General features: G+C 40.9%; 1 protein-coding gene across 1 annotated transcript; it reads left to right on the top strand.

Annotated features, from left to right (window-relative positions):
• The first annotated feature begins 390 nt into the window (after window positions 1-390).
• LOC129747319 (inositol polyphosphate 5-phosphatase OCRL) lies at window positions 391-22,662 on the top strand. Its single transcript, XM_055741472.1, has 10 exons — window positions 391-788; window positions 1,704-1,884; window positions 1,949-2,468; window positions 2,530-2,689; window positions 17,011-17,189; window positions 17,245-17,599; window positions 17,661-17,750; window positions 17,814-18,459; window positions 21,443-21,676; window positions 21,740-22,662. Exons 1-10 carry the CDS (start codon window positions 711-713, stop codon window positions 21,922-21,924), a joined length of 2,628 nt encoding a protein of 875 aa, XP_055597447.1. The 5' UTR covers window positions 391-710; the 3' UTR covers window positions 21,925-22,662.
• Window positions 22,663-24,276: the final 1,614 nt, after the last annotated feature.

The raw sequence follows: 24,276 nt of genomic DNA, 5'->3' as shown, positions 1-24,276 counted from the left end.
TTATGTTTCTCAAAGTTTCTATTACTTCGTTTTATTGAGTTTTTCTTTTGCGAGGATTTTTTCTTTCAACCCCCTTTAAGCAAGCCAAGTTCATGACAATGTCCGGAAATGGATACCTATCCTGTTGGGAAGAATGACAACTTGCTGTTAAAGAATGGATGAATCCGGTACTAGGTTTTTGAACTGAAATGGTCTAGTGTATTTTGTTGGTACAAAAAAAATTATATTCGTTTTTAAAAGTTATTTTTTAAAAAGGAATAAAGTGTAAAGTTTATTTTTCCCATTACTGTTTCAGCGATGGCATTCACGATTATGGCCGAAAAAAGTATGCTATAAAGTTTTCCCACCCTTCATCCATACAAACGACAAACTCACTGGGTACTCGGGCAGCCACTTTCGCAGACAGCTGGGCTGGGTGGTTCAAAAACTTCCATTCGCAGTTTGCATCTTCTCGCGTATATCAATCTTCGCAGGGTCGATGATTCAAAAATTTAATAGCCTTATCAAACATTGACTGGTTGATAGTGGCGAAAATCAACCCGTAACAGGTGCCACTTTAGGGGTGCGAGAAGTTGAAACTCCAGCTAGGTGGCGCGCGGTAGTGATTCATTAGTGACCAACCATCACCTCTAGGGAATAAGCTACTGAGGAAGTGTCCAGATCGTTGCAGCTCTCTTTTGGAAGAAGAAAAGGAAGCCTTTCAAAGGACCATGAATACGGGCCACTACGACACTACTATCATCACGACGGTCACGCAGAAGTTTCGTGACGGTGAATCGATACTTGCTGTATCCTTTTAAAATGATTATTTCGCTATTGCTTTCGAGCTTTGCAAATTGTCATGCTATCATTGAATCTATTCATAAAAACACTAATTACTAGTAAGTACCTAATCGATGTTATCTTGATTTGCTGGTTCTATAGTATGTAGTGCAATCCGTGAACTCACGTGCATATGATGTTAGGCTTGCGAAGCTACTATAGGTACGTATTGTTACGTAGTTTGGAATCATTTCCGACTCTCGCTGGTGTAGTTTGTTAGTTTGGCTGGTTGTTTACATCAAGTAGAATCGGTGGCCTTCAAAAACCCAGAGCATTGCACAAGTATGACGCGATTTTAACCTTGCGATGTAGCATGTTCAGTCGAAAAGACTATGCTTATGTGGAGGAGTCATGATTGGCAAATTTGGTCGTGTTTTGTAACTTTGTCATATTTACCTGATAAATTATAAAATGTTATCTATTCTACCTATTATATAGTACACATAAATACAAAAGAGACTATAGGCTCGTTATTAAATACCTAGAAAAATTTTAGAAACCTTCCTTTGAGATTTCTTCAATAAATAAAGTTTTGTCAGTCTAAGCTCCTAATTTAGTTAGTCTAAGCTATTTTCAAGTTAATGACTAAGAACGATTGATAAGATGTATTCTTTGAAAATGTACACGGAGTCTGAACCATGCCAACTAGGTACATGCTTTAACAAACTTGTGATAAGTTCACCGGTTATTAATCATCACCGTTTCGGTTAATATTACTCGTACCATTTGAACTCTAGAATCGATTAACTCATGCGTATGATATTATTAAGGAGATTTTTAATTATCGGAATTTCGCCTTTGAGAGGTTGAGTCAAACATACAAAAGGCGTTGTATTATTCAATTATGAGCAAATTATCCTTAACAAAACTTGAAAAAAAAGATTTTTGAAGGTTACCAAATCGTCGGCAATAGGCATCAGAACCGGCTGCTAGTCATCGTGAGTTCCAACTACACATCGGCTCTGTTTACTTTTTCTATCGCACGGTATCCACCAGAAAGCATATCAGACCTCACGATCGTGTCCGTTCATCCTATCGATGAAGCATTTTGGGTCAATCCGGGTAGGTTTCCATTAACATCAAATTACTTTCAGTAAATTAACTAACTATCCTCTAATTTTTACAGAATCTGCTGCAGTCAGTTCCATATCCAGTCATCAGTTCACGATATTCTCCCACAATGAACCCACTGTGTATTACTATCAGGCCAGTCCGGATACCATCGCTTCACGGGACAATTTCATAGCGAAGCTAAAACAACTGATTGCTGGTTACAAAAGTGCTTCCTCGCAGGCAGCTGCTGCTAGTGGTTCGTTAGATTTCAAATGGTTAGAATACTACAAACGGGCCGACATGCTGGCCATTGATCGGAACATTGCCGACGGTAGCCAGGCCCCCAAGACCAGGGATTCGAAGTTCAAAGAGGAGCTGGAACGACGTCGGCACGAGTACGTCGTGTATGAACCATATAAAATCTATACCGCCACCTGGAACGTTAACGGCCAAACGGCTGAGGATATCGAACTGCCGGAGTGGTTGTCCACCACCGAAGATCCACCGGATATCTATGCGGTAGCGTTTCAGGAAATCGAATGGACTCCGGAAAAGATTATCATGAACGAAACGAAGATCGATCGAACCTGGGTGTACGTTTTCGATCGTTTGCTCTTCAATTAAATCATTTTGATTTGAATCTATCTTTTCTAGAAACAAAGTGATGAGTGGATTACACAGTGGAGCGGTCTATGAAGAACTTGCCTCCGTACGTTTGGTAGGGATGATGCTAACAGTGGCCGTGAAGAAATCACTTAGGGACCAGATTTCAGATTGTTTGACGGCAGCCGTGGGAACTGGAACTTTAAAATGGGTAAGACAGAGTAGTAAAAATTAAAACGAACACAAACACATACAGGATCTCAATGGAACATGATGTTTCCTTGAAGAGATTCTTTTTTCTAATCTCTAAGCGTACATCTTACGAGGATATGGTGGCTATCATCACCTTACAAATGCTGAAGCCACCAATTCACAGAAAATGTACTAATATTTGCCGTGACCGGGATTCGATCTCATGCCCGCTGGCTAGAAGACTTGAAAGCTATCCTCTACGCCACGGGATGCGGCTTCGTTGAAGGATTTGGAATCATCTATTTGCTGAAGGATAATCAGATCTTAGTACATTAATCAATTTGGATAATAAGCTCTGTAAAATGTACATGTTGTAAAACTTGGAAATGAAACCTTGTTCTATTTGTAATACATTCAGCATTTTACCAAAATCTGCGATACCTAATAAATATTTTCCCTCAGTTAAATCGTTTGAAAACGATTAAGGTATTGATTGATGTTTTGCGGTCTTCGATTGAATTTAATCCTACCATTATAATAGAGAATTCGTTTTCAAGTGGTGGTGCACCGGTGCACTACCGGTAGTGCACTTTTTATCGTTTTCATGCTCGTTTTCACGATAAGTAGTGCACTGGTAGTGCACCATAAAGTGGACGGTGGAACACTCTGAAAATATTTGGTGTTGCTTGCGCTCTCACCAATACTATCATGAATTTTTAAAACACGTGCTTCCCGATGTAAACAAATATCAGCTGGTTGGTTTATTTCTATACCGCAAAAATTGCGTTCGAGCTGTTTTTTTCTCTTTTTATCCCGAAGAACGGAAACTTGTTCCGGATTCAATACCAGTGTCGTTTCCAACAGAGGCGGAGAATTTCACCTGGATGGCAGGTTCCAAAGCAAACAACGCTCCTAAGAAGAAATGTGTCCAGAAGGCTTGCTGCAATCGGTTCCAGGCGATGCCGAAAACGAGCAGCAAATCAGAGTGCAAAAAGGCCAACCCAAAGATCTGGTGGAATCGCCCAAACCGAAAAGTATTCTTGTTCGGGAGGGTCCTATAAGTTGGTCTTCACAGCAAGAAGCGTTCAGCTGCATCGAAGTTACTCTGCTACCAGCAAGCTTCGAGCTGTGCCTTAGGGTGACGATGCTCGGTTGCGCCAAGTCCCGGATTCCCTCCCGTTGCCCTTCAAAAACGGTAGTTCGATACTACATCCGCATTGGGAGCTTGAATTTCGTTCGTTTCGGTCTGTTTTCTTCCCCGACTTCCGCGATCCGAGTTCCAAGAATTTTTTTTTTGTAATCTTAAATGGAAATAGGTAATCGAACGAAGGATTTGCGAGAAATAAACGTTCAAAATACCGGAACCTTCAAGCTGGGGTAACTGCAGTCTAGCAGCAGCAAACATAGACCGCCCAGAATCAGCCGGTATTGCAGTTCATCAGAGCCAGAGGCGAATCTACTAAGCAAAATAAATCTGAAATCTTAACAATTCAACATAATACATAAATTCATGCTAAAATTTTCATATTGTTTAAAAGACAATGATCAACTAAAGTAAATTTCATTTCAATTTTCGAAGTAAAACGAAAACAAAATACCAGCTGTTATGGATTTTTGACAGCTTGATGTTTTTTGTTGACACTGCCGATTTCACGCACACCTACAAAGGAGAGTGCAAAACTCGATTCATGCTCGTTTTCAGCGTGGATGGTGCAAAACTTTTGGGTGGTGAAAACGAATACGGTATAAAAGTATAGCAGAATTTGTAGTTCCACGAACGCTGGGTTCCGGTCTTCTGAACGCTTCTCGCTTGACAAATCAACGATATTGGTAAACTTAATAAGCTTCGAAGTAATCAATGTAACTTTTCCATATCTTTCCAGTGGAAAGTTCAATCTCAAAATGTAAAAAAAAATGTATTAACTGAAATAACTATAATCGTTGTCCTTATCTATACCGTGAAAGCACCAATGGCCGTGCATTGGTGCATTTAAGCTATGATGGATGTTCTTTGTGCTGTACAAAAATTATGTTTTGTGCGATTCTGGAAAGGAAAGCACTGACATGTAGAAAAACTTACGTACTTTAAGGGAAAAATTTTTATTGCAACGCCACAAAAAACGGGATTTTGTAATAAGTGTCGGTGTACCAATAGCCGCGCACACATATGTTGCTTGTTCCAATCGCCGCTCACAAGTGTACCAATGGCCGCGCACGTCTTAATTAAGGTTTCTACAGTAAATAAGGTATCCAAACAGTTTAAAATGTTGTTTACATGGCTCTCAGGCTCATTGTGAATATTCTCAGGTAAGGCTTTTTCTGATTCTCACATCAAACACCGATTTGTCTCCATTGTTTGTGAAACTAGTCTGGTGCTGAATTTTTAGTATGTGAGACGCCATTTTTACAGAGCATTATTTTGCCGGAAGATGTTTTGGAACATTGTTTTCGGTCCCGATTTCTATGAATCATCACACATTCGGCGAGTTGTCTGAAAATCCACGGGGAAATTGACCAACTAAAACTAAACACATCCGAATTGCTATCTAACCTCAAATTTCCAACACTTTGTAGCCATTTTCATTAGATAATCGTTTCTTCTGATATTGTTTCTAAAAATTGTGTTATTTCAGCCGGTTATATGATGGAAAAAATTGATTGGAAAACTTGCCTGTGAATCTTATGCCACCTTTGTGAACTTTCGAAGAACTTCTCTACGTTTAACTGCTGATAAATACTGAAACACTATCCGTGCACGGCAATAGAAACATCCAAAAATCAAGTGTACCAATGGCCGTGCACAACAAAATTGTCAGATTTTCCGCAACAGAACCTTCAAACTGTTCACTTTTTTTCACAATTGATTCATTATACAGCCACAAATAACTCACGTTCGAAAATTTTTACCAAGGTGCTCTAATTCAATACAAAAAACTAAATTACAAAAAGGGACCCGCATAGCTCACTTGCTAAGGACAACAGACAAAATGGTATCCGGTAAAAACGATGTTTGTTTTTATTTTTTCCTGACCTCAAAAAGCAGAATAAATTGATTTCTAGTATGGCAAGTGAAAGATACTCAGCGTAGGTATCAAAAAATGCGAAACATAGAAATTTTCGTTGTTGAATTTCGGAGAAAATAATGATTAAAGTTGAAAGTGCGCGGCCATTGGTACTGCGCGGCCATTGGTGCTTTCACGGTATATATAAAACAGGGAGAGAGACAGCCCATACAGAAATGTACGAACACGCATAACTCTTCACTGGATTATCCGATTTGCATGCGATTTTTTTTGTTGTGTTCGTCTTCACGCGAAGAATAACACAACGGAGAGATAATTGCGAAAATGTTTTTGTGGAATTTGAAAATTAATGTTTAGTTTTTATTCGTATCAAATAAAAGTCACGGCACCCCATTTCCATTTTTTTTCATTCGAATCACCCAAAGTACACCCATAGAAGAGGTTGCAGAAATCCAATGCCTATTTAGCACATCTCTGTGCCGATAATGCGCTGAAATGTGCACTGTGCCGAAGATGATATGTTTGAAAAACCGTAACTGGCATAAGGACTCGGCTCCCAACTAAAATGATGCATGACCACTACATTCAAGCAAAACAAGAAAAACATTTTATGGGATTTCGTTCCTATTGGATAATTCATCCCAGAAACAAGAAAATAAAAATATAAACCACAGCGCCCGTAGGGAGAATCGAACTCACATCACTAACCAAATGGTCTTGTCAGACCGACATGTTAACCAGTGTACTATTAGAGCTTCATGCAGGAAGAGGGATATTTGTCATAGGCATTCTGCCACCGATCAATCACAAAAGAAACGCACGACAGTGGCTTCCCGGCGTTTGGCCTCCTTTCAAGGTATTCATTTGTCTTGCGATGGAAATGGGAAAGAGAACGGGAGTGGAGGAAACGGGAAACCCATTGAATGAGAACTGTGCTTTGCTTACTGCCTGCTATTACATACACACGCTACATATACACAGCTGCTAAAGCCGGGCAGCTTGGCCGGTGCTTGTTTGCCGGTGAATTGAAGGAATATATTCTTGTTGCTTTTGCTACATACACACGCACAGCTTAGCCGTGGTTGTTTGCCGGCGAATTGAATTGATGGAATGTTTTTTTTGTTGTTACTTTTACTGCATACACACGCACAGCTCGGCCGTGGTTGTTTGCCGGTGGATTGAAGGGATTGAATTAGAAGGACGTTTTTGTTGTTGCTTTTGCTACATTCACACGCACAGTGCTCGGTTCGCTGGCTGCCTGGTGTTTGCCGGTATTTATTTCCATCCTTTTTCGTCTTGTGATGCGATAGGGAGGGACGTGAAAGCGTTTTTATTTTGTTTCTTTCAGACATACGCAATTCGGTTAACTTGGGAGATTAATGCCGGTGGGAGCAAATCGAATCAGCACCGATCGCGTTATCTTCTTGTACCAATGATGCTATGTAATTGACTACACGCCATTGGCACAGAGGCTGAATTTTGGGTGTAGGAAGGCGCCAAAAGCAATCAAGGCTTACTGACGTTCATCCATCTCTCTATAGGAAGTTTTGGCGCCCATTTTCGTTGCAAGTATATTTTTCACGTGGCACCAGTAAAATGGATACTTGGATATAATTGTTCACCATCCGTATGGGGTGAATAAAAAGAAGGCAATAAGCCGGCATGGAGTATATCTATTTTCGAAAATTGTCATTTTTGCTTCAGCATCAAGGCAACTTTAACATTTTTAAAGCTGATTTATCCAAAGCTAGCCGGATTGCCCGGTTTTACCCGGACTTGACCGGGTAATTGATAAAACAAAATTTAAAGGGCCCGGTTAAGTCGTTCAGCCCGGTTGTCCGGATTTTGATAAAAAAAAACGAATTTTCCGGATTTAGTCATTTCATTTGCCAAATAAAAAAAATCTCTTATTAAGTTATTATATTTTAAATTTTGCGTACAAAAACGAAATTTTTTGAGCAACTTTTTATACAACAATCATGCACGGTTTCTGGATGCTTAAAAACCGATTCAAAATTTCTGATGTGTTCAAGAAAAAAATTATTGAAGTGCTTTTCGTTTAAATTATTTTTTTGAGTAGTTTCTGAATTTGGCCCAAATTTGCTTGGTATTGCCCGGATTTTGGATTGACAATTTTGAAATCAAATGTGTAAGGATTTTAGATAAAACAAATTTGCCCGACCAGGATACGCGGGGGAAAAATTCTGATCTCTTTTATTTACTCCGTTATTTTGTTTCGTTTGTTTTCCGGTTAAATGAAAGACTGTCATATTATTCAAGAAAAATAATATTCTTCGTATGACTGTGGAAGTTTTGACATATTCAAAACAACTGAACAGATAACAATGAAATATTTCATTACAGAATCTTCTATTCATATTTATGGTATAACACCAAGAGAATGACTAATTTTTAATTATTAGAATAAGACGACCATAAATTGATTTACTTGGTTTTTTGTAAACGTCATGAATGTAATGAGTTAGTTCGATAATAGAATGATATTAACTTTGTAATTATATGTTAATTTCATCAGAAAACCAAGGAAATGTTAGATACTATCAGATTCTTCCTTTCATACTAAGGTGCTCGACGAAAATATGATTCAAGATCCAAAACAGAGATAATGATAACTGAATTAGATTTGCAATTCAAGATCTCAAAGCAAAAAAAATTTCATAATCGTTTGATTTGAAATTGCTATGAATAAAAATTCCATGTACATACACATATATTGAATGTTCTAATTTTCTTTGGTCAGTGCTTAAGCATCCATTTCTCGATAAATATGATAAAGTTAAAGTCGATATAAAAAAGACGATCTTAAAAATTAAGCGGAGATTATCTAATACAGAGAACATATCAAATGCATGATAGACAACAAAAAACAGAATTGTATATGGAAATTTGTTGATATTTATATATTTGCAGCATAAAAAAAATGCGATATTTCATACCATGAAAAGTGTTGTGCCATTTCTACAAATTGGGTACCTATACGATAAAGAAAATTTCGAACATGGTTTAGGCGAAAAAGACACATGACGATCCATTTCAAAAAAACGTTTTTTGGCACTTATCTTGGAGTTAATAGAAAATGAACATATCAGTGTCAAGGATCCTCTGTAAATGAAAAAAAAATGAAGATTTTTTTTGTTTCGATTATAGTCGTTTTACCATCTTTATGGCATTCGCGACTTTATCAACGTTACAGTTGGCGGATCGTTATTGAAAAACTTATCCGGTACAACTGTGTTCGATGTTTACTCTTGGGCTCGAACTCGTGGGCATCGGCTCAGGAGGGAAGAAAATAGATTTTTAACTTTATCCTAGAAGATATTCGCTTTCCAGTTTTGTAGGAAGTCAATCTTCTTCGAAAATTTTTGCCCCTGGAGGTAGGCACTACCATAATATGATAGAAGTATTACGAAAATAGTCAAAAAAAACTGAGTCCATTCGCGCCGTTTGAAGGTAACAATCCAGTTTCATGAGCATAAATAATTATTTACCTATTTTCTGCTTATTAACATGTTCATTATTTTTGCTAAATTCAAAGGCTTAACGAAGTTTGCCGGGTCAGCTAGTCAATTATAAAACTATCAATTGACTGAAACTGCTTCACACTTAATCAATCGGAACAAATCTCATAATTTTGTGGTGCAAATAATATTTGATTGTTGGGCAGTATGCTGTCATCGTTTATTGTTAGCGTAATTTTAGTGCCGCAGAAAAAAATCGAAAAAAAACATGTTTCAGAACAGCTACGATACATTTAAAACGCATTTAATCAAATAGTCGTCGCAGAAGGCAAAACTAAAAATGTTAAAGATTTTGAAGTTTTAACTATACCCTGTCAGAAGGAAAGTTAAAATAAACTAAAAAAAATGTGATTTTTTAAACCGTTTACAAAAGGTTGTTTTTTCTCCGTACCCTGGATCACCCATGGGTCACGGCGGCGTGTGCACACTATGCATGCTTGTGATAATGATGGGTCACTATCATTGTCCTGAGAGTTTTGTTGCACACATCTTGTCAAGCATAGATTAGATATATGACTCAAATTGGAAGGCGAGGTGGACAACTTTATTTTGTTTAAATGAAGCAGTAGGTTCCGTGGCGCCCCGATTTGTCATGATCCACATATTGATAAGATGAACGGGAGTTGAAACACTTGCTCACCCTTCCGTAAAACAATGGAGAAATTTTGTAGCGGGAATATCACAATTAGCCATTATAATGTGATATTTTTTCATTAGGGCTTTTTTCGTTTGGTTAGGTAATTAGCTAGTTCAGTTTTGTAGAATTAGGGTAGAGACAAATCTATAAAAAGTAATTTCCGTTTGTTTGTTTGTTAGTTTGTTCGTTTGTATGTTTGTCTTCAATAGGCTCAGCCGCCTTAAGAGCTAGAGAGCTGAAACAGAGGCATGGGTGCTCATTAGAACCATGAATGATGAAAAACGTTTTTAGATTTTCGGATGACGCCTTCTGAAGGGGGTCGTCCATACAACACAAATGTTGTTTAGGCGATATTGATATTATTATACATCGGATTGAGATGAAAATTTGCACATGGGTTTTTGAGGGATAGGCATTTGATTTCAGGTATCAGATTTTGTGTAAGGGACCGGCACAAAAGGGGTCGTCCATACAACACACATACTGTTTTAGTGATATTGACGTTATGGTTCACTGGATTGAAATGATTTGCACACGGGGGTTTTTAAGGGCGGACAATCGTATTCAAGTGTCAAACTTTGTGTCAGGGGTCGCCGAAAGGGGTCGTTCGTATTAACTGTTCAGTTTTTTTGCGATATTGTCGTTATTATGCATCGGATTGAAATGGGGGGGAAATCCATTTCTGGTATAAAACTTTGGATCAGGGGTCGGGGGTCGTCCGAAGGGGTCGTCCATATTAATTGTTCACTGTTCTTGCGATATTGTGCACCGGATTAAGAAGAAAATTTGCGCAATAGGGTTTTAAGGGACGGGCAATGCTTTTTGGTTAAGTGTGGTAGGCCACGACCACACGACCAATCAGAAGCTACTGAATGTCGCAGCATGCTATCATCACGCTAGGAGTATCTGCTGGTATAGATACCACTACCTGTGTGAAAGCTCAGTCATTCAGTTGTCGAACTTGCTTGAATAAACATATCGCTCTTGTTAAGTTTAGTCACTTGTCTTTCATTCTTCTGGGAACACGACAAATTGGCGAAAGCTTTGGCACTCATCTTTGTCACGCGCTTCCAAAAAATGGTTTATGGTCGCAGGTTCACACTTAAAACCGACCACAAGACCCTCCTGAAGGTTTTGGGTAGCAAGAAATGGATTCCGGTGTACACAGCAAATCGACTCCAACGCTGGGCGTTGACTTTGTTGCTCTACAACTTCGACATCCAGTTCGTTCCAACCGCAAGCTTTGGACACGCCGATCTTATCTCTCGTCTGATGGATTCCCAAAAAAAATCGGACGAAGAATATGTCATCGCAGTTATACAGATGGAGAGAGACGTGAAAACTATTTTCGAAGGGTCCATCTCCAACCTACCGGTTACATCGGACATGATTTCCAAACAATCAGCAGAGGATCCAACACTTCAAGAAGTAGTCAACTATATCCAGAACGGGTGGCCCGAATCTGCGAAAACGATCGCCGATCCAACAGCACGACAGTTTTTCTCCAGGCGTGGCAGCCTACAAGTTTTTCAAGACTGCATCATGTTTGGTAAACGTGTCGTCGTTCCAGCCTTGTACCGAAAACGAATACTTCGTCAGCTACACCGAGGACACCCTGGAATGGAGTGAATGAAGTCAATAGCAAGAAGTTTTGTCTATTGGCCGAACATCGATGATGACGTCGAGGACTTCGTGCGCCGTTGTAGTTCCTGTGCCCAAGCAGTGAGAGATCCCCGGAAAACAACTCTCGAATCCTGGCCCCTTCCTTCAAAACCAATGGAGCTAATTCACATCGACTATGCCGGCCCATCGATGGTTTCTACTATCTGGTCATAGTTGATGCCTACTCCAAATGGCCCGAGATTTTCCGAATGCGTTCTACTACTACGACTGCAACTTTGGACTTCTTGCAAAAAACTTTTGCAAGATACGGGTATCCCCACACATTGGTCTACGACAACGGCTCCCAGTTCATCAGCGCACAGTTCCAACAATTCTGCAAAGAACACGGAATCCAACATCTGACGACTGCTCCATACCATCCGCAATCGAACGGCCAAGCGGAAAGGTTTGTGGACAGCTTGAAACGAGGACTCAAGAAGCTCGCAAATGGGGAAAGCATGGCTACAACACAGCACTTACAAACATTTTTGTCAGTGTACCGTTCCACGCCAGCTCGAAGCGCTCCTGACGGCAAGACCCCTGCTCATCTTTTCCTCGGTAGGCAAATCTCCACCCAACTGGACCTTCTGAAGCCAACGCTACCAAGCCCAACACGAATCAACGATGCTCAAAACGCTCAGTTCAATAAACGTCATGGCGCTGTGCAAAGGAAATTCGTCGCTGGAAATCTGGATCTGGCCAAGGTTCATCAAGGGAATTCCGCCAAGTGGATTCCGGGTCGGATCATCGAATCCAAAGGTAACGTGATGTACACCGTTCTCCTGGTCAACGGTAGACTCATACGATCCCACACCAATCAACTGAAGGCCTGGTTCATCGAAACAGCACCACCGGTTCCAACACCAAATCTTCCGTTATCGGTGTTATTGGATGATTTCGATGTTCCAGTCTCCGAAGCTGACCAAACAGACTCCTTGCGGAATGAAGACGATTTGGATTGTTCCGAGTATGGCTCACCTCTGCAGTCACCTGAAGTTCCACCACCACGGACAAGACCAACCCGAAATCGCTGTCTGCCCAAGCGAAAAAAAGGGAGATGTGGTAGGCCACGACCACACGACCAATCAGAAGCTACTAGAATGTCGCAGCATGCTATCATCACGCTAGGAGTACCTGCTGGTATAGATACCACTACCTGTGTGAAAGCTCAGTCATTCAGTTGTCGCACTTGCTTGAATAAACATATCGCTCTAGTTAAGTTTAGTCAAGACGGCGGAGGAAGGTAAATCGCCGGCGTAGCCAACGATGAAGAGGAGCCACTCCCAACGATGAGTGAAGTTAAGGAAGCCATTCGCCAACTGAATAGAAACAAGTCGGCTGGGAAGGATGGCATCGCAGCTGAACTCATCAAAATGGGCCCGGACAAATTGGCCGATTGCCTACACCGGTTGATAATCCGGATCTGGGACATGGAACAGCTACCGGATGAGTGGAAGGAGGGGGTAATATGCCCCATCTACAAGAAGGGCGACAAATTGGACTGTGAGAACTACCGAGCGATCACTGTCCTCAATGCCGCCTACAAAGTGTTGTCCCGAATCCTACTCCGCCGCCTAACGCCACAAGCAAACAGATTCGTGGGAAGTCATCAGGCCGGCTTCATGGAGGGACGGTCTACGACGGACCAGATCTTCATATTACGGCAAATCCTCCAAAAATGCCGTGAACACCAAGTCCCTACGCACCATCTATTCATCGACTTCTAAGCCGCATACGACACGATCGACCGTAAAGAGCTATGGAAAATCATGGACGAGAACGGCTTTTCCGGGAAGCTGATCAGACTGATCAAGGCGACGATGGATAGAACGCAGTGCTGTGTGCGGATTTCGGGTGAATTGTCGAGTTCATTCGAATCGCGCAGGGGGCTTCGACAAGGTGATGGTCTATCCTGCATGATGTTCAGCGTGGCGCTAGAAGGTGTTATTCGACGAGCGGTGGGCGAAATGCGGGGCACGATTTTCAACAGATCCAGTCAACTTATCTGCTTTGCCGATGACATTGATATAGTCGACAGATCATCTGCAGCGGTGGAGGAGATCTATCGCAAACTGAAACGAGAAGCAGGAAGGATTGGGTTGATGATTAATACGTCCAAGACGAAGTACATGCTGGCCTGCGGGTCCGAGACCGACCGAACCCGCTTGTCCAGTAATAACAAGGTCACGATCGACGGCGACGAGCTGAAGATACTCGAAGACTTTGTCTATCTCGACTCACTGGTGACCGCAGACAATGACACCAGCCGTGAGATCCGGAAGCGAATTATCAGCGGAAGTCGTGCCTACTGTGGACTCCACAAGCAACTGCGGTCGAGAAGACTTAGCCCTCGCACGAAGTGTAGCCTGTATATGACGCTTATTAGACCGGTTGTTGTCTACGGGCACGAGACATGGATATTGCTCGAGGAGGACCTGCGTACACTTGGAGTTTTTGAGCGACGAGTGTTAAGAACCTTCTTTGGCGGCGTACAGGAGAACGGAGCGAAGGATGAACCACGAGCTCGCGCGACTCTACGGCGAACCCAGTATCCAGAAGGTGGTTAAGGCTGACCGGATACGCTGGGCAGGACATGTTGCGAGAATGCCGGACGACTGTCCTGCAAAACAGGTGTTCGCTACGAATCCGGTAGGAACAAGACGAGCGGGGGCGCAACGAGCGTGGTGGTTAGACCAAGTGGTGCGTAATCTGGCGAACGTGGGGTGCTCGAGAAATTGGAGAACGGTTGCTGAGAACCGAGTGAATTTTAGGAATTATGTTCGTCAAGTTATGTCGTGAGACGGAATACTATGTAAGTAAAATAAGTTTAATCACTTGTCTCTCATTCTTTTGGGAACAAGACATTAAGTATGCAATTTGGTGTCAGGAATCGGCCAAGGGGGTCGACCATTTAAACTGTTCACTCTTTTGACGATATTGCAGTTGTTATACATTGGATTGACATGAAACTGAAAAGGGGTTGTCCATATGAACTGTTCACCGTTTTAGTTATATTGTCGTGATTATGCATCAGACTGTGATGAAATTTTGCTCATGACTCTCATGAGAGATTTAAGAGAAGGGCTATTGATTTCATGTGTCCAATTTTCGAACGAGGTCGGAAAAAACCAGTCGTTCATAATTTCGGGTCACAAGACGGCCAAAAGAGTTGTCCATATTAAATGTTTTGCGATATTGATGTATCGAAATAACAAAAAAAAGCACGATGGAGTTGCAAGGAACGGAGAATTGGTTTCCATTAGAGATGTACCGAATAGTGGTATTCGGCGAACGGCCGAATACCGAATATTGACCTTTTCAACTATTCGGCCAAACGAATATTCGGTCGAATATTCTATTGAGTTTGCAATGAAAAAACCTTGAGCGATTAATTTAATGCTTTTTATTTCTTCCATATTAATGCCCCTCATGTTTTAGTCGATTATTTTCAAACAGATGATATTTTCGGATGATGATTTTCAAGATATTTTTTAAGTAGGGGTCTTTCTTATTTTTAAAATGTCACCAATAACTGAAAAGATATGTGATGACTTGTCGCTTCTAGGGCGTTTATCACCAAACAGATTGCGTTTCTGTGAAACCTGGGATAAAACATGTCAAAACAGGTGTCAAGCTATTTGAAATTGCTTCTCTAATATTGAATTAGATGAAAGTCGAATTTGAGCAAGATATCTTTAAAATATTTGTTGATAAGATAGATGATCTTCAACCAATTTTTGCAAAAATTGAACACAAAATCTTAAAATTTTTAAAGAGGAAATTGAGTTTTTTATTTGAATTAGTATATAATCTAAATAAACCCGAGCAAAACTCGGGAAGTATTAAACAATATCTGGATATTCCGTCCAGTTTGACTAATATGGATTCTTTACTAAATTTATGGGCAAGTCCAAATATATCTACAATGAAGGCGGATACACCTTGGATATTATGCTGAAACCATAAGTTTTTAATGATTGTGTAGCTTTTACAACATTACTTTTGGATATTTAATAAATTATCAAAAATTATATGAAAAAATTTCAAGTCTGTAGAAGATATTCGGCCTATTCGGCCGAATACTTAGCTCAACTATTCGGTGAGCCGAATATTCGGCTTAACGGTTTTTTGGCGATATTCGGCGCCGAATATTCGGCCGACCGAATATTCGGTACATCTCTAGTTTCCATAATCAAATTTTGGGACATTGGACATAAGAAGAGCATGTCCAGGTCAAGATAAGGTTTCGACAATATAAACAAATCAATGTTTCTACAATAATAGTATGATGATGAATTGCAACCGACCGAGGTTCACTCACAGGTGTATTAGATAATTAATGAATTTTGAATTTATAATTTTAAGTTGAAGAACAAGTAGAAGGGTCATCCTTAATACTGTTGAATGTTTTATGCAATATTGTAGTGAAAATGCATAGACTTCATAATTCAAAAGCAAACTCATCTTCGCGTATGAATAGTTGAAAGCGAAACGGAGGTCGTATGGGATTAGCTAGTATAGTAATAAAACAAAAATAATTTGATAAAGAGATTACTGTAATTAATTTAATTTATTTTATTAGAGAGGCTTGCTTGGTAGATTCGCCTCTTAAAAAACTTTGAAAAATATTTATACGAAACAAGCGCGCATCAAGCCGGTAGTGATTTGCCATGGGCCGAGAAAAAACTCGAATTAAATCGCGGTTCAAGTTAAAATGCTTAAACCAAAATCCCTGAAAAAAAATTGTTTAAACCAGGCCTTCGTCATTGTTCTGGAACGAACAAGGCTCATTGAACCACCCTAAAATTAGAAAAGGCTCAGTAGCAACATGACGATGCTGCGCGCATTAACGGCAGTTATGCGCGCCAAAATCATTGGTTTTCCACGGACACGAAGAGGTTTTTCCAAAGAATCGAGCCACCGTCGATCCTTGAATCGGTCTCTTTTCCAACCAACCACCATCGGAGACGGTAACTAAGTCGGAGGCCTGCGGGCTATAATCAGCGGCCCTTGAGGCCAGTGTCAGAGGGCAGAATGGCTATTAGTCAGAATAATTGTTTGTCGGAAGTCCAAATTTGTAGTTAGTTAAAGATTGTAAAATACGGTCCAGTTTTGGATTGAGTGCGATTTCATTTAATCAAGAAACATCTGATGCTATCGATCCTGCCATCAGTGGCGATCCTGAACAGTCATTCTCCGTAAATTTTAATGTTCAAAATGTTTATGATGGCTGATTCATATTGATAGAGGTATTATTGTTGGCTGTTAGCTGAAAATTCCTGTATGGTTGAATAAACATCAGCTGATTAAGATAATAACGCAGATTAAAGCACAAGCTTAACCAAATATATGTTGCATGAAAGAACGATATAGGTATGCTTTTAAGTCTACTTCAATTCTAATACTCTAGATAACCTAAAATAGAACGGCACAAGGGTCAAAACACATGCTAACAGAGTACTCAACACGTTCTTGACAGGGCAACAAAGGCGGCGTCGGGGTCAGCTTCCAACTGAACGAGTCACTTCTATGTTTCGTAAACGCTCATCTGGCAGCCCACACGCAGGAGGTAGATCGTCGCAATGAAGATCATGACGAAATCATACGAAGGATGTCTTTCGAGAAAACCTTCCGAGGAAGATCCATTGACGAGCATCAGTAAGTTTGGATTTGTTTTTACCTATTTAAAATGTTTAAAAATATGTTTCTACAGTCACATTTTTTGGATCGGTGATTTGAACTACCGACTTAACGGGGAGATCTCTCAAGAATTTGTAAACGAAAAAGACAGAGACTACAATCAACTTTACCCGTACGATCAACTGTATTTGGAGAAGCTAAGAAAAAGGATCTTCCGGGAGTACAAGGAAGGGAAAATCCTGTTTGGACCGACGTATAAATACAATCCCGGAACGGATGACTGGGACAGTAGCGAGAAAAACCGTTGTCCTGCCTGGTGTGACCGGATCCTGTGGAAAGGACCTCGGATAGATCTGTTAAAGTATGATAGCGTTATGCAACTTAGAAAGAGCGATCACAAACCGGTTTTTGCGGTTTTCAATGTAAACGTAAGTTTGGTACAGATTTTGTAGGAATATTGTTCGATCATTATTTTTTTATTCACGTCAGATTGAGACAAAAGATGAAGAAAAGTTCAAAAAAGTACATGAAGAAGTGTTGAAAACTGTCGATAAGTATGAAAACGATAATCAGCCACAGGTAAGATATTTTCATTCTTAAAGCTTTCAATAGTTTTAACATCTTTTAATTTAAACGTTTTAGATAACAGTGGAACAAACGGATCTCGACTTTGGGCTCATACGGTTCAATGAAAAGTATTCTCGGGAACTGTTGGTTGCCAATAATTGTCACCTTCCGGTACGGTTTAAATTTGCCGCCAAAGATGAACGACACAGTAACGTTTGCGAGGAATTCATCCAGATCAGTCACAAATCGGGGGAACTGATAACCGGCAACAGCCTTAGCATACGGATAGATATTTTCGTAGATGCCAAGGCAGCTTCTTGTATGCTGAAAAAACTGAAGGATGCTAAAGCAGGGGTGAAAATTCCGCTAGACATTCTCGTTTTGCATGTCGAGAACGGACGGGATATTTTTATCACCATCTTCGGAGAGTACAAGTCCAGCTGCTTCGGAGTTTCACTGGAAACATTGATGAAACTGAACAAACCGATCTACGAGTACGAGATCAACGAATTGATAGCCCTGGAGAAGGAAGAAAAATTGCTGGACCTAACGGATGACGAAGAGCTTAAAATTCCCCGGGAAATCTGGCGGCTGGTGGATTATCTGTACAACAACGGCATGGAATCGTCGCAGCTGTTTACCCTGAATCGAACGCATTCCAAGCACGAAAACATTCTGGAGATTCGCGATTGGCTGGACAGTTGGTCATCGGAGGCGTTCCGTATCCTTTTGAAAAATTATTTTGAAACCATTTTGAAAAATTACAGTGTAGCCATTTTGCTGCTTAGGGATAAAGAAGGGGCGTTTAATATTTGAAATCTGATTTCAGATAATGGTGCTCTAACTGAACGTCAGGTTGAGCTGCTCGACTTCATTTTACTTATTTTTTTAAAAGTGTTTCAATCCGCTTTCTATTGTTACAACTAACGGAAGTCTCAATCTGATGTGACTGTTTCTCGGAATCTGTTACTCTAAATGCTCTAAAGACTCAATTCATTTGTTTTCTGTTTTCAAGAAGCAGAAGTCTCAATCTGATGTTACTGAAGGTAGTATCACTGAAAATTTCATCAATCCGCTCAAAAGTTATCCAAAAAAAAGTGTAACTTATTTCACATTCATTCATCTTAAATAGCAGAAGTCTCAATTCGGTTTTGTTTTGCTATTTTTCATAAGCAGAGGTTATCCCAAGCATATTTTCTCAAATAAAAATATCAACTCGTTTTTGTATTTGTCAAATACAGAAGTCCCAGGTCGGCCAAGAGGAGCAATTCAAATCGACGATTGGAAGGTTCAGCGCACATGAGCTGACCATCGAAATCGACCTTAGACTCAACGATTTCGCAGCTTCCAAACGAATGGCCGTAGTATCTTTTTCCAGCACCGCCTACCGTAGAAGTACACCTGGAGATCACTGTACCAAACGCAATTACAATCGACCACGTTTTGACAGACACTCGACACTTTTCGGACATCATCGACGTAAGATACTGTCGAGGCGCCAACATTGAGTCCGACCACTATCTATCTGGTGATGGCAAAGATGCGCCCAAAACAACATACGAAACCGACCCTCGACTCTGTTAAATATAGCGCGACGGAAACAACCTGAGATCGCAGCAGACTATGCGAAATCGCTGCGCTGCCGGCAGCAGACGAGCTTGACGAAGCCCCTCTCGAGGACTGTTGGGATGTCACCAAGACAACCATCAGCAGCGTTGCGGAGAACGTCATCGGGCACGTGGAACGAACTCGACGGAACAACAGAGGACGAAGGTAATGGACTAAAAGAACGCCGAGCGGGCTTCAGAGAAGCACCTATCGAAACGTGGAAAATCATCGACAGTGGAAGAGGCAGCGAGTGTCCGAATTTTCCAGGAGAAAATGCGCAGAATAGAGGAGGAAAAGCTCGAGGAGCTGGAGCAGCTGTATCGTTCCCAGGAAACAAGAAAGTTATATCAGAAATTCAACGCATTCCGCGAAGTCTCCGTGCCGCAAGCCGAAATCTCCAGGAATAAGGGCGGAGGCACCTAAAAGACAATCGTGAGGTGATCGAAAGGTGGAAGCAGCATTTCGAGAGATGAGGGAAGGTACATCGCCGGCGTAGCCAGTGAAGTAGAAGAGCCACTCCCAACGATGAGTGAAATTAAGGAAGCCATTCGCCAGCTGAATAGCAACCAGTCGGCTGGGAAAGATGGCATCTAAGCTGAACTTATCAAAATGGGCCCGGACAAGTTGGCCGATTGTCTACATCGGTTGATGGTCCAGATTTGGGACACAGAACAGCGACAGGAGAAGTGGAAGGAAGGGGTAATATGCCCTATCTATAAGAAGGGCGACAAATTGGACTATGAAAACAGACCAGCTTCATGGAGAAAGGGTTTACGACGGGACGGCCCAGATCTTCACAATACGGCAAATCCTCAAAAACTGTCGCGAAAACTAAGTCCCTACGCACCATATTATTCATTGACTTCAAAGCCGCATACGACACGATCGACCGTGACGAGCAATTGAAAATGATGGACGAGAACGGCTTTTCCGGGAAGCCGATCAGACTGATCAAGGCGACGATGGATGGAACACAGTGCTGTGTGCGGATTTCGGGTGAATTTTCGAGTTAATTCGAATCGCGCTTCGACAAGGCGATGGGCTATCCTACATGATGTTCAACGTGGCTGTAGAAGGTGTTCTTTGAAGTAGGAAGGATTGTGTTAATGATTAATACGTCCGGACGAAGTATATGCTGGCCTGCAGATCTGAGACTGTCTGAGCCCGCTTTCCGCTCCACAGGCAACTGCGGTTGAGAAGACTTAGTCCTCACATGAAGATTACTACACGACGCATATTAGATAGGTTGTCCTCTACGGGCACGAGACGTGGATATTGCTCAAGGATTGCTCACCTGCGCACACTCGAAGTATTCGAGCGACGAGTATTAAGAACCATCTTTTGCGGCGTGCAGGAGAATGGAGTGTGGAGGCAAAAGATGAACCACGAGCTCGCGCGACTCTGCCGCAAACCCAGTATCCAGAAGGTGGTGAAGCTTGGACAGATACGCTGGGTAGGGCATGTTGGGAGTATACTGGACGACTGTCCTGCAAAACAGTTGTTCACTACGAATCCGATAGGAACGAGACGAGCAGGGGCGCAACGAGCGAAGTGATTAGACCAAGTGAAGCGTGATTTGGCGAATGTGGGAGATTTGAGAATGGTAACCATGGACCGAATGAAATTTAGGAATTATGTTCTACAGATTGTTTCGTGAGACGGAATACTATAAAAAATATAAAGCAGACATTTCAATCTGCTTTAAATTTTTTTGACCAAAAGCTGTTAATATTGACTATATTTTCTAATGCAGAAGTCTCAATCCGCTCACATTCCTTTTAATTAGAGGAGGTCTCAATACGCCTTCAATTATTGTACAAGCGGAAGTCTCAATCTGTTGTAACTACTTTCCATACAAAAAAAAGTCAATTGGTTGGCACATCCTCCAAAACATATCCGTAGTAATTATTTTCCCAAAGCTGTCCCAACTCGCTGCAACTATTGTAGATGTAAAATCCTCCATCAGCATCCATTAGCTGATCCTTACTCTTAGTTATGAATGTCGGTTATCTTTATCTATTTTATTTTTGTTTGATTATATGAATTTTAAAAACAATACGATCAGTAACGATTCCTTCACCACCAAAATCGCTCAGCTGGAGTACCGAAAACGGCGGCCGAAGCTTTGCTGCTGCTGCTGGAATCGCTCCCGGAACCGGTGGTCACCATCAGCGTTCACGATTGCTACGTGTACGCGGACAACTACGAAAAGTGTCGGGAACTCATCCGGACCAAGTTGAAACCCGTTCACCGGCTGGTGTTCCTGTACATCTGTATGTTTTTGATCGAGCTGCGAAGGCGGAACCCTTCGATTCGGCTGGAACAATTGGGTAGGATTTTGAAGCAGGAAAATTCGTCTGTAGATTTTTTTTTATTGATAACACTTTTTGCAGCGGCTGTTTTCGGAAAGGCACTGATACGCCCGACTCAACCGCCGGTGGCTAGAACTCCTGCCGGAAATGAAGTTTACGCTTACACCGACGGCGAACGAGACCAGAGACGGAAGTTTATGATGACCTTCCTGATGAGCAAAGTGCAAGAGTTCGCCAAAGCGGAAATGAACGCCTCCGGAAAATGAACCTTGGGGTTGATGGGGATTGTTAGGTGTAGGCCATAGCTATTGTTGGATCATAAGAGAACATTAGATGGTTAAAGAAATCCGGAGTAACTTAAAGTTGATCACCCGAACCTGCCGGAAGCGTACTTTGAGTTCTCCCATCTAAACATGGGAGAATGTTTGTATAATCAAATCCAAGCAATAGGCAAATTTTGTAGCTCTGCTTACAAATTAAAAATAAATGGCATGTAATATTCCCGCTAGTTGGTAGGAAAAGTGAAATTTGTGCAACCAGAACAATACATGAAATTTATATAGCAACTTTACGAACATAATTTGTATTACGAGATAGCTGATACAGGAGTTAACGGCGGATCCTTGATAAACTTATTAAGAAAAACATATTTTGATCGTATTTGTAAATATATACAAACTTTTGTGCTGGATTCAATGTCAATTTGTTTTCATGTTATTTTCTGTTAAGGTATTTGATCAGCCTCGTGCTAGATTTTCGAAAGTCGACTCTGAATGCATTTCAAAACACGTCTTTATAGAAGTTTACGTGTATACATGACGTATATAAAACCCTTACTTAATTTATTAATTTGCAGTTTGCAATATTCAAAACGAATGTCAAAGTATTCAGCTAAAACGTCAAAATATAAGTTCAACATTCCTTCACGAGAAGTCGTATATCCAACCGAGAATGCTGGCATAAACGTGAAAACAGATCAACTGCGAATTCAGTTTCAAACACTTCAGCCGTAAATGTTCTTAGTTTTTATGAAGAACTGAAAGAAATTCCTGAGCTACGGCTTCTCAAATATCGGTATGCCAAAAGACCGACTAATATTTTTTCACCTTAAATTATAAGTTCATGCTTAAGGATCTAAAGACTTCTCAAGCACTCAATAACTTCTAGTTCATTTTGTTACCTTTTGAGGCGAAGCCGAATGTTGCTTCTGGGGCCTGGTCGCAGGTTTTCTACACAATGTTTTTGCAAACTTTCTGAAGCTTAAAGATTATTTCTGACTGTCAAAATTGTAGAATTTGGCTGGTGCTGTTTTGATTTTGCTCTCGCTTCGGAGTTTCCGATTTTTTTTGTGTAACGGGTTAGAATTTCGGTTCGAAAATGGCCATCATCAGATTGTACGGTCACAGCAAGCTGCTTGAGGATGATAAACGGACCATTTGTGTGACGTAAGTGGAAATTTCGCTCATCAAAGCTGGGTTCGGATTTGGGTCATATTACTAAAAAAACAAAAGCAGATGCCGGCGGCTGCTGCTCCAAAAACCAGTGCACAAAGAGGCGGTGTTTGTTAAACATTTCCAAAAGGTTTAACAGGTATGTAAATTAATTTGTGTTTTGTACCTGAAACTGTTCGATCAGAATGGTTTTGATAAATTTTGATCATCCAAGAGAAGTTTTTTTTTTCGTTTTCAAGTCTGTTTCATAAAGAATCTGGATGGACAAAATTGATCATTTCTCCGCAAAGAAATAACGTACAACAAAAGTAAAAATGTCATTTTGTAAGGTTTTTATTGCACTTTAAGGAAAAAAAATACATAGAAATCATTCGTCAGCTTTTCGGATGAATTTTCGAACTTTTTTTGTAATACCACCCATCATTTTCTGCACAGTACTGCTGCTAATTTCATACGCCATCTTGTTCCACCACATTTCTTCAGTTTGCCCTTAACTATTGCCCAATATTTCTCGATGGGACGAAAATCCGGACAGTTTGGTGGATTGTTACTTTTTTCAACAAAATCGATCTTGTTCTCCTTATTCCACTTAACGACATCCCGGATGTAGTGGCAGCTTGCCAGGTCCGGCCAGAACTTCACCGGACCTTTGTGGGACCGAATGAATGGCAAAACCCTTTTCTGGAGACATTCTTCTTTGTAAACATTTCCATTCATTGTGTCCCCAGTGATGAAAATCTTAGTCTTCTTCCCACAACTACAGATCCCTTTCCCAATCATCAACTTACGAGCAAATTTATCTGCGAAAACAAATTTGAATCTACCCGCAACATTCCCTTTACGCTTTGCAAGGTAAAATTTGTTATCGGGTATTTGTCAAAAATCCATTTTAACGTAAGTTTCTTCGTACATCAAAATGCATCCGTTGTACTTGGTCAACACTTCCTCGTACAACTTCCTTGCCCTGGTTTTGGCAACCAGGTTTTATTTCAGCGTCCTGTTGGGTGTTTGCTTGCATGATACTAGCGCAAGCCTTCTCGCAAACAAATTCTTCGAGCTGTACTATGGTTCGTCTTGAACTTTTTCGCCAAATCACACAAGGAGATTCCATGATTATTGTGAACTGATCGAATTACCTTTGCTCGCAGCTTCCGGTCATATGATCCG

The sequence above is a fragment of the Uranotaenia lowii genome, chromosome 2, assembly GCF_029784155.1.
Source record: "Uranotaenia lowii strain MFRU-FL chromosome 2, ASM2978415v1, whole genome shotgun sequence".
Taxonomy (NCBI): domain Eukaryota; kingdom Metazoa; phylum Arthropoda; class Insecta; order Diptera; family Culicidae; genus Uranotaenia; species Uranotaenia lowii.
This window is presented reverse-complemented; position numbering and strand designations above follow the sequence as displayed.

Bases quoted from the DNA above. Each gene is read 5' to 3' on its own strand.
- LOC129747319 (XM_055741472.1), top strand. From the start codon at position 711: ATGAATACGGGCCACTACGACACTACTATCATCACGACGGTCACGCAG. The intron at 789-1,703 runs GTATCCTTTTAA...TTGAAAAAAAAG, and splicing joins ACGGTGAATCGATACTTGCT to ATTTTTGAAGGTTACCAAAT. The intron at 17,751-17,813 runs GTAAGATATTTT...TAAACGTTTTAG, and splicing joins AAAACGATAATCAGCCACAG to ATAACAGTGGAACAAACGGA.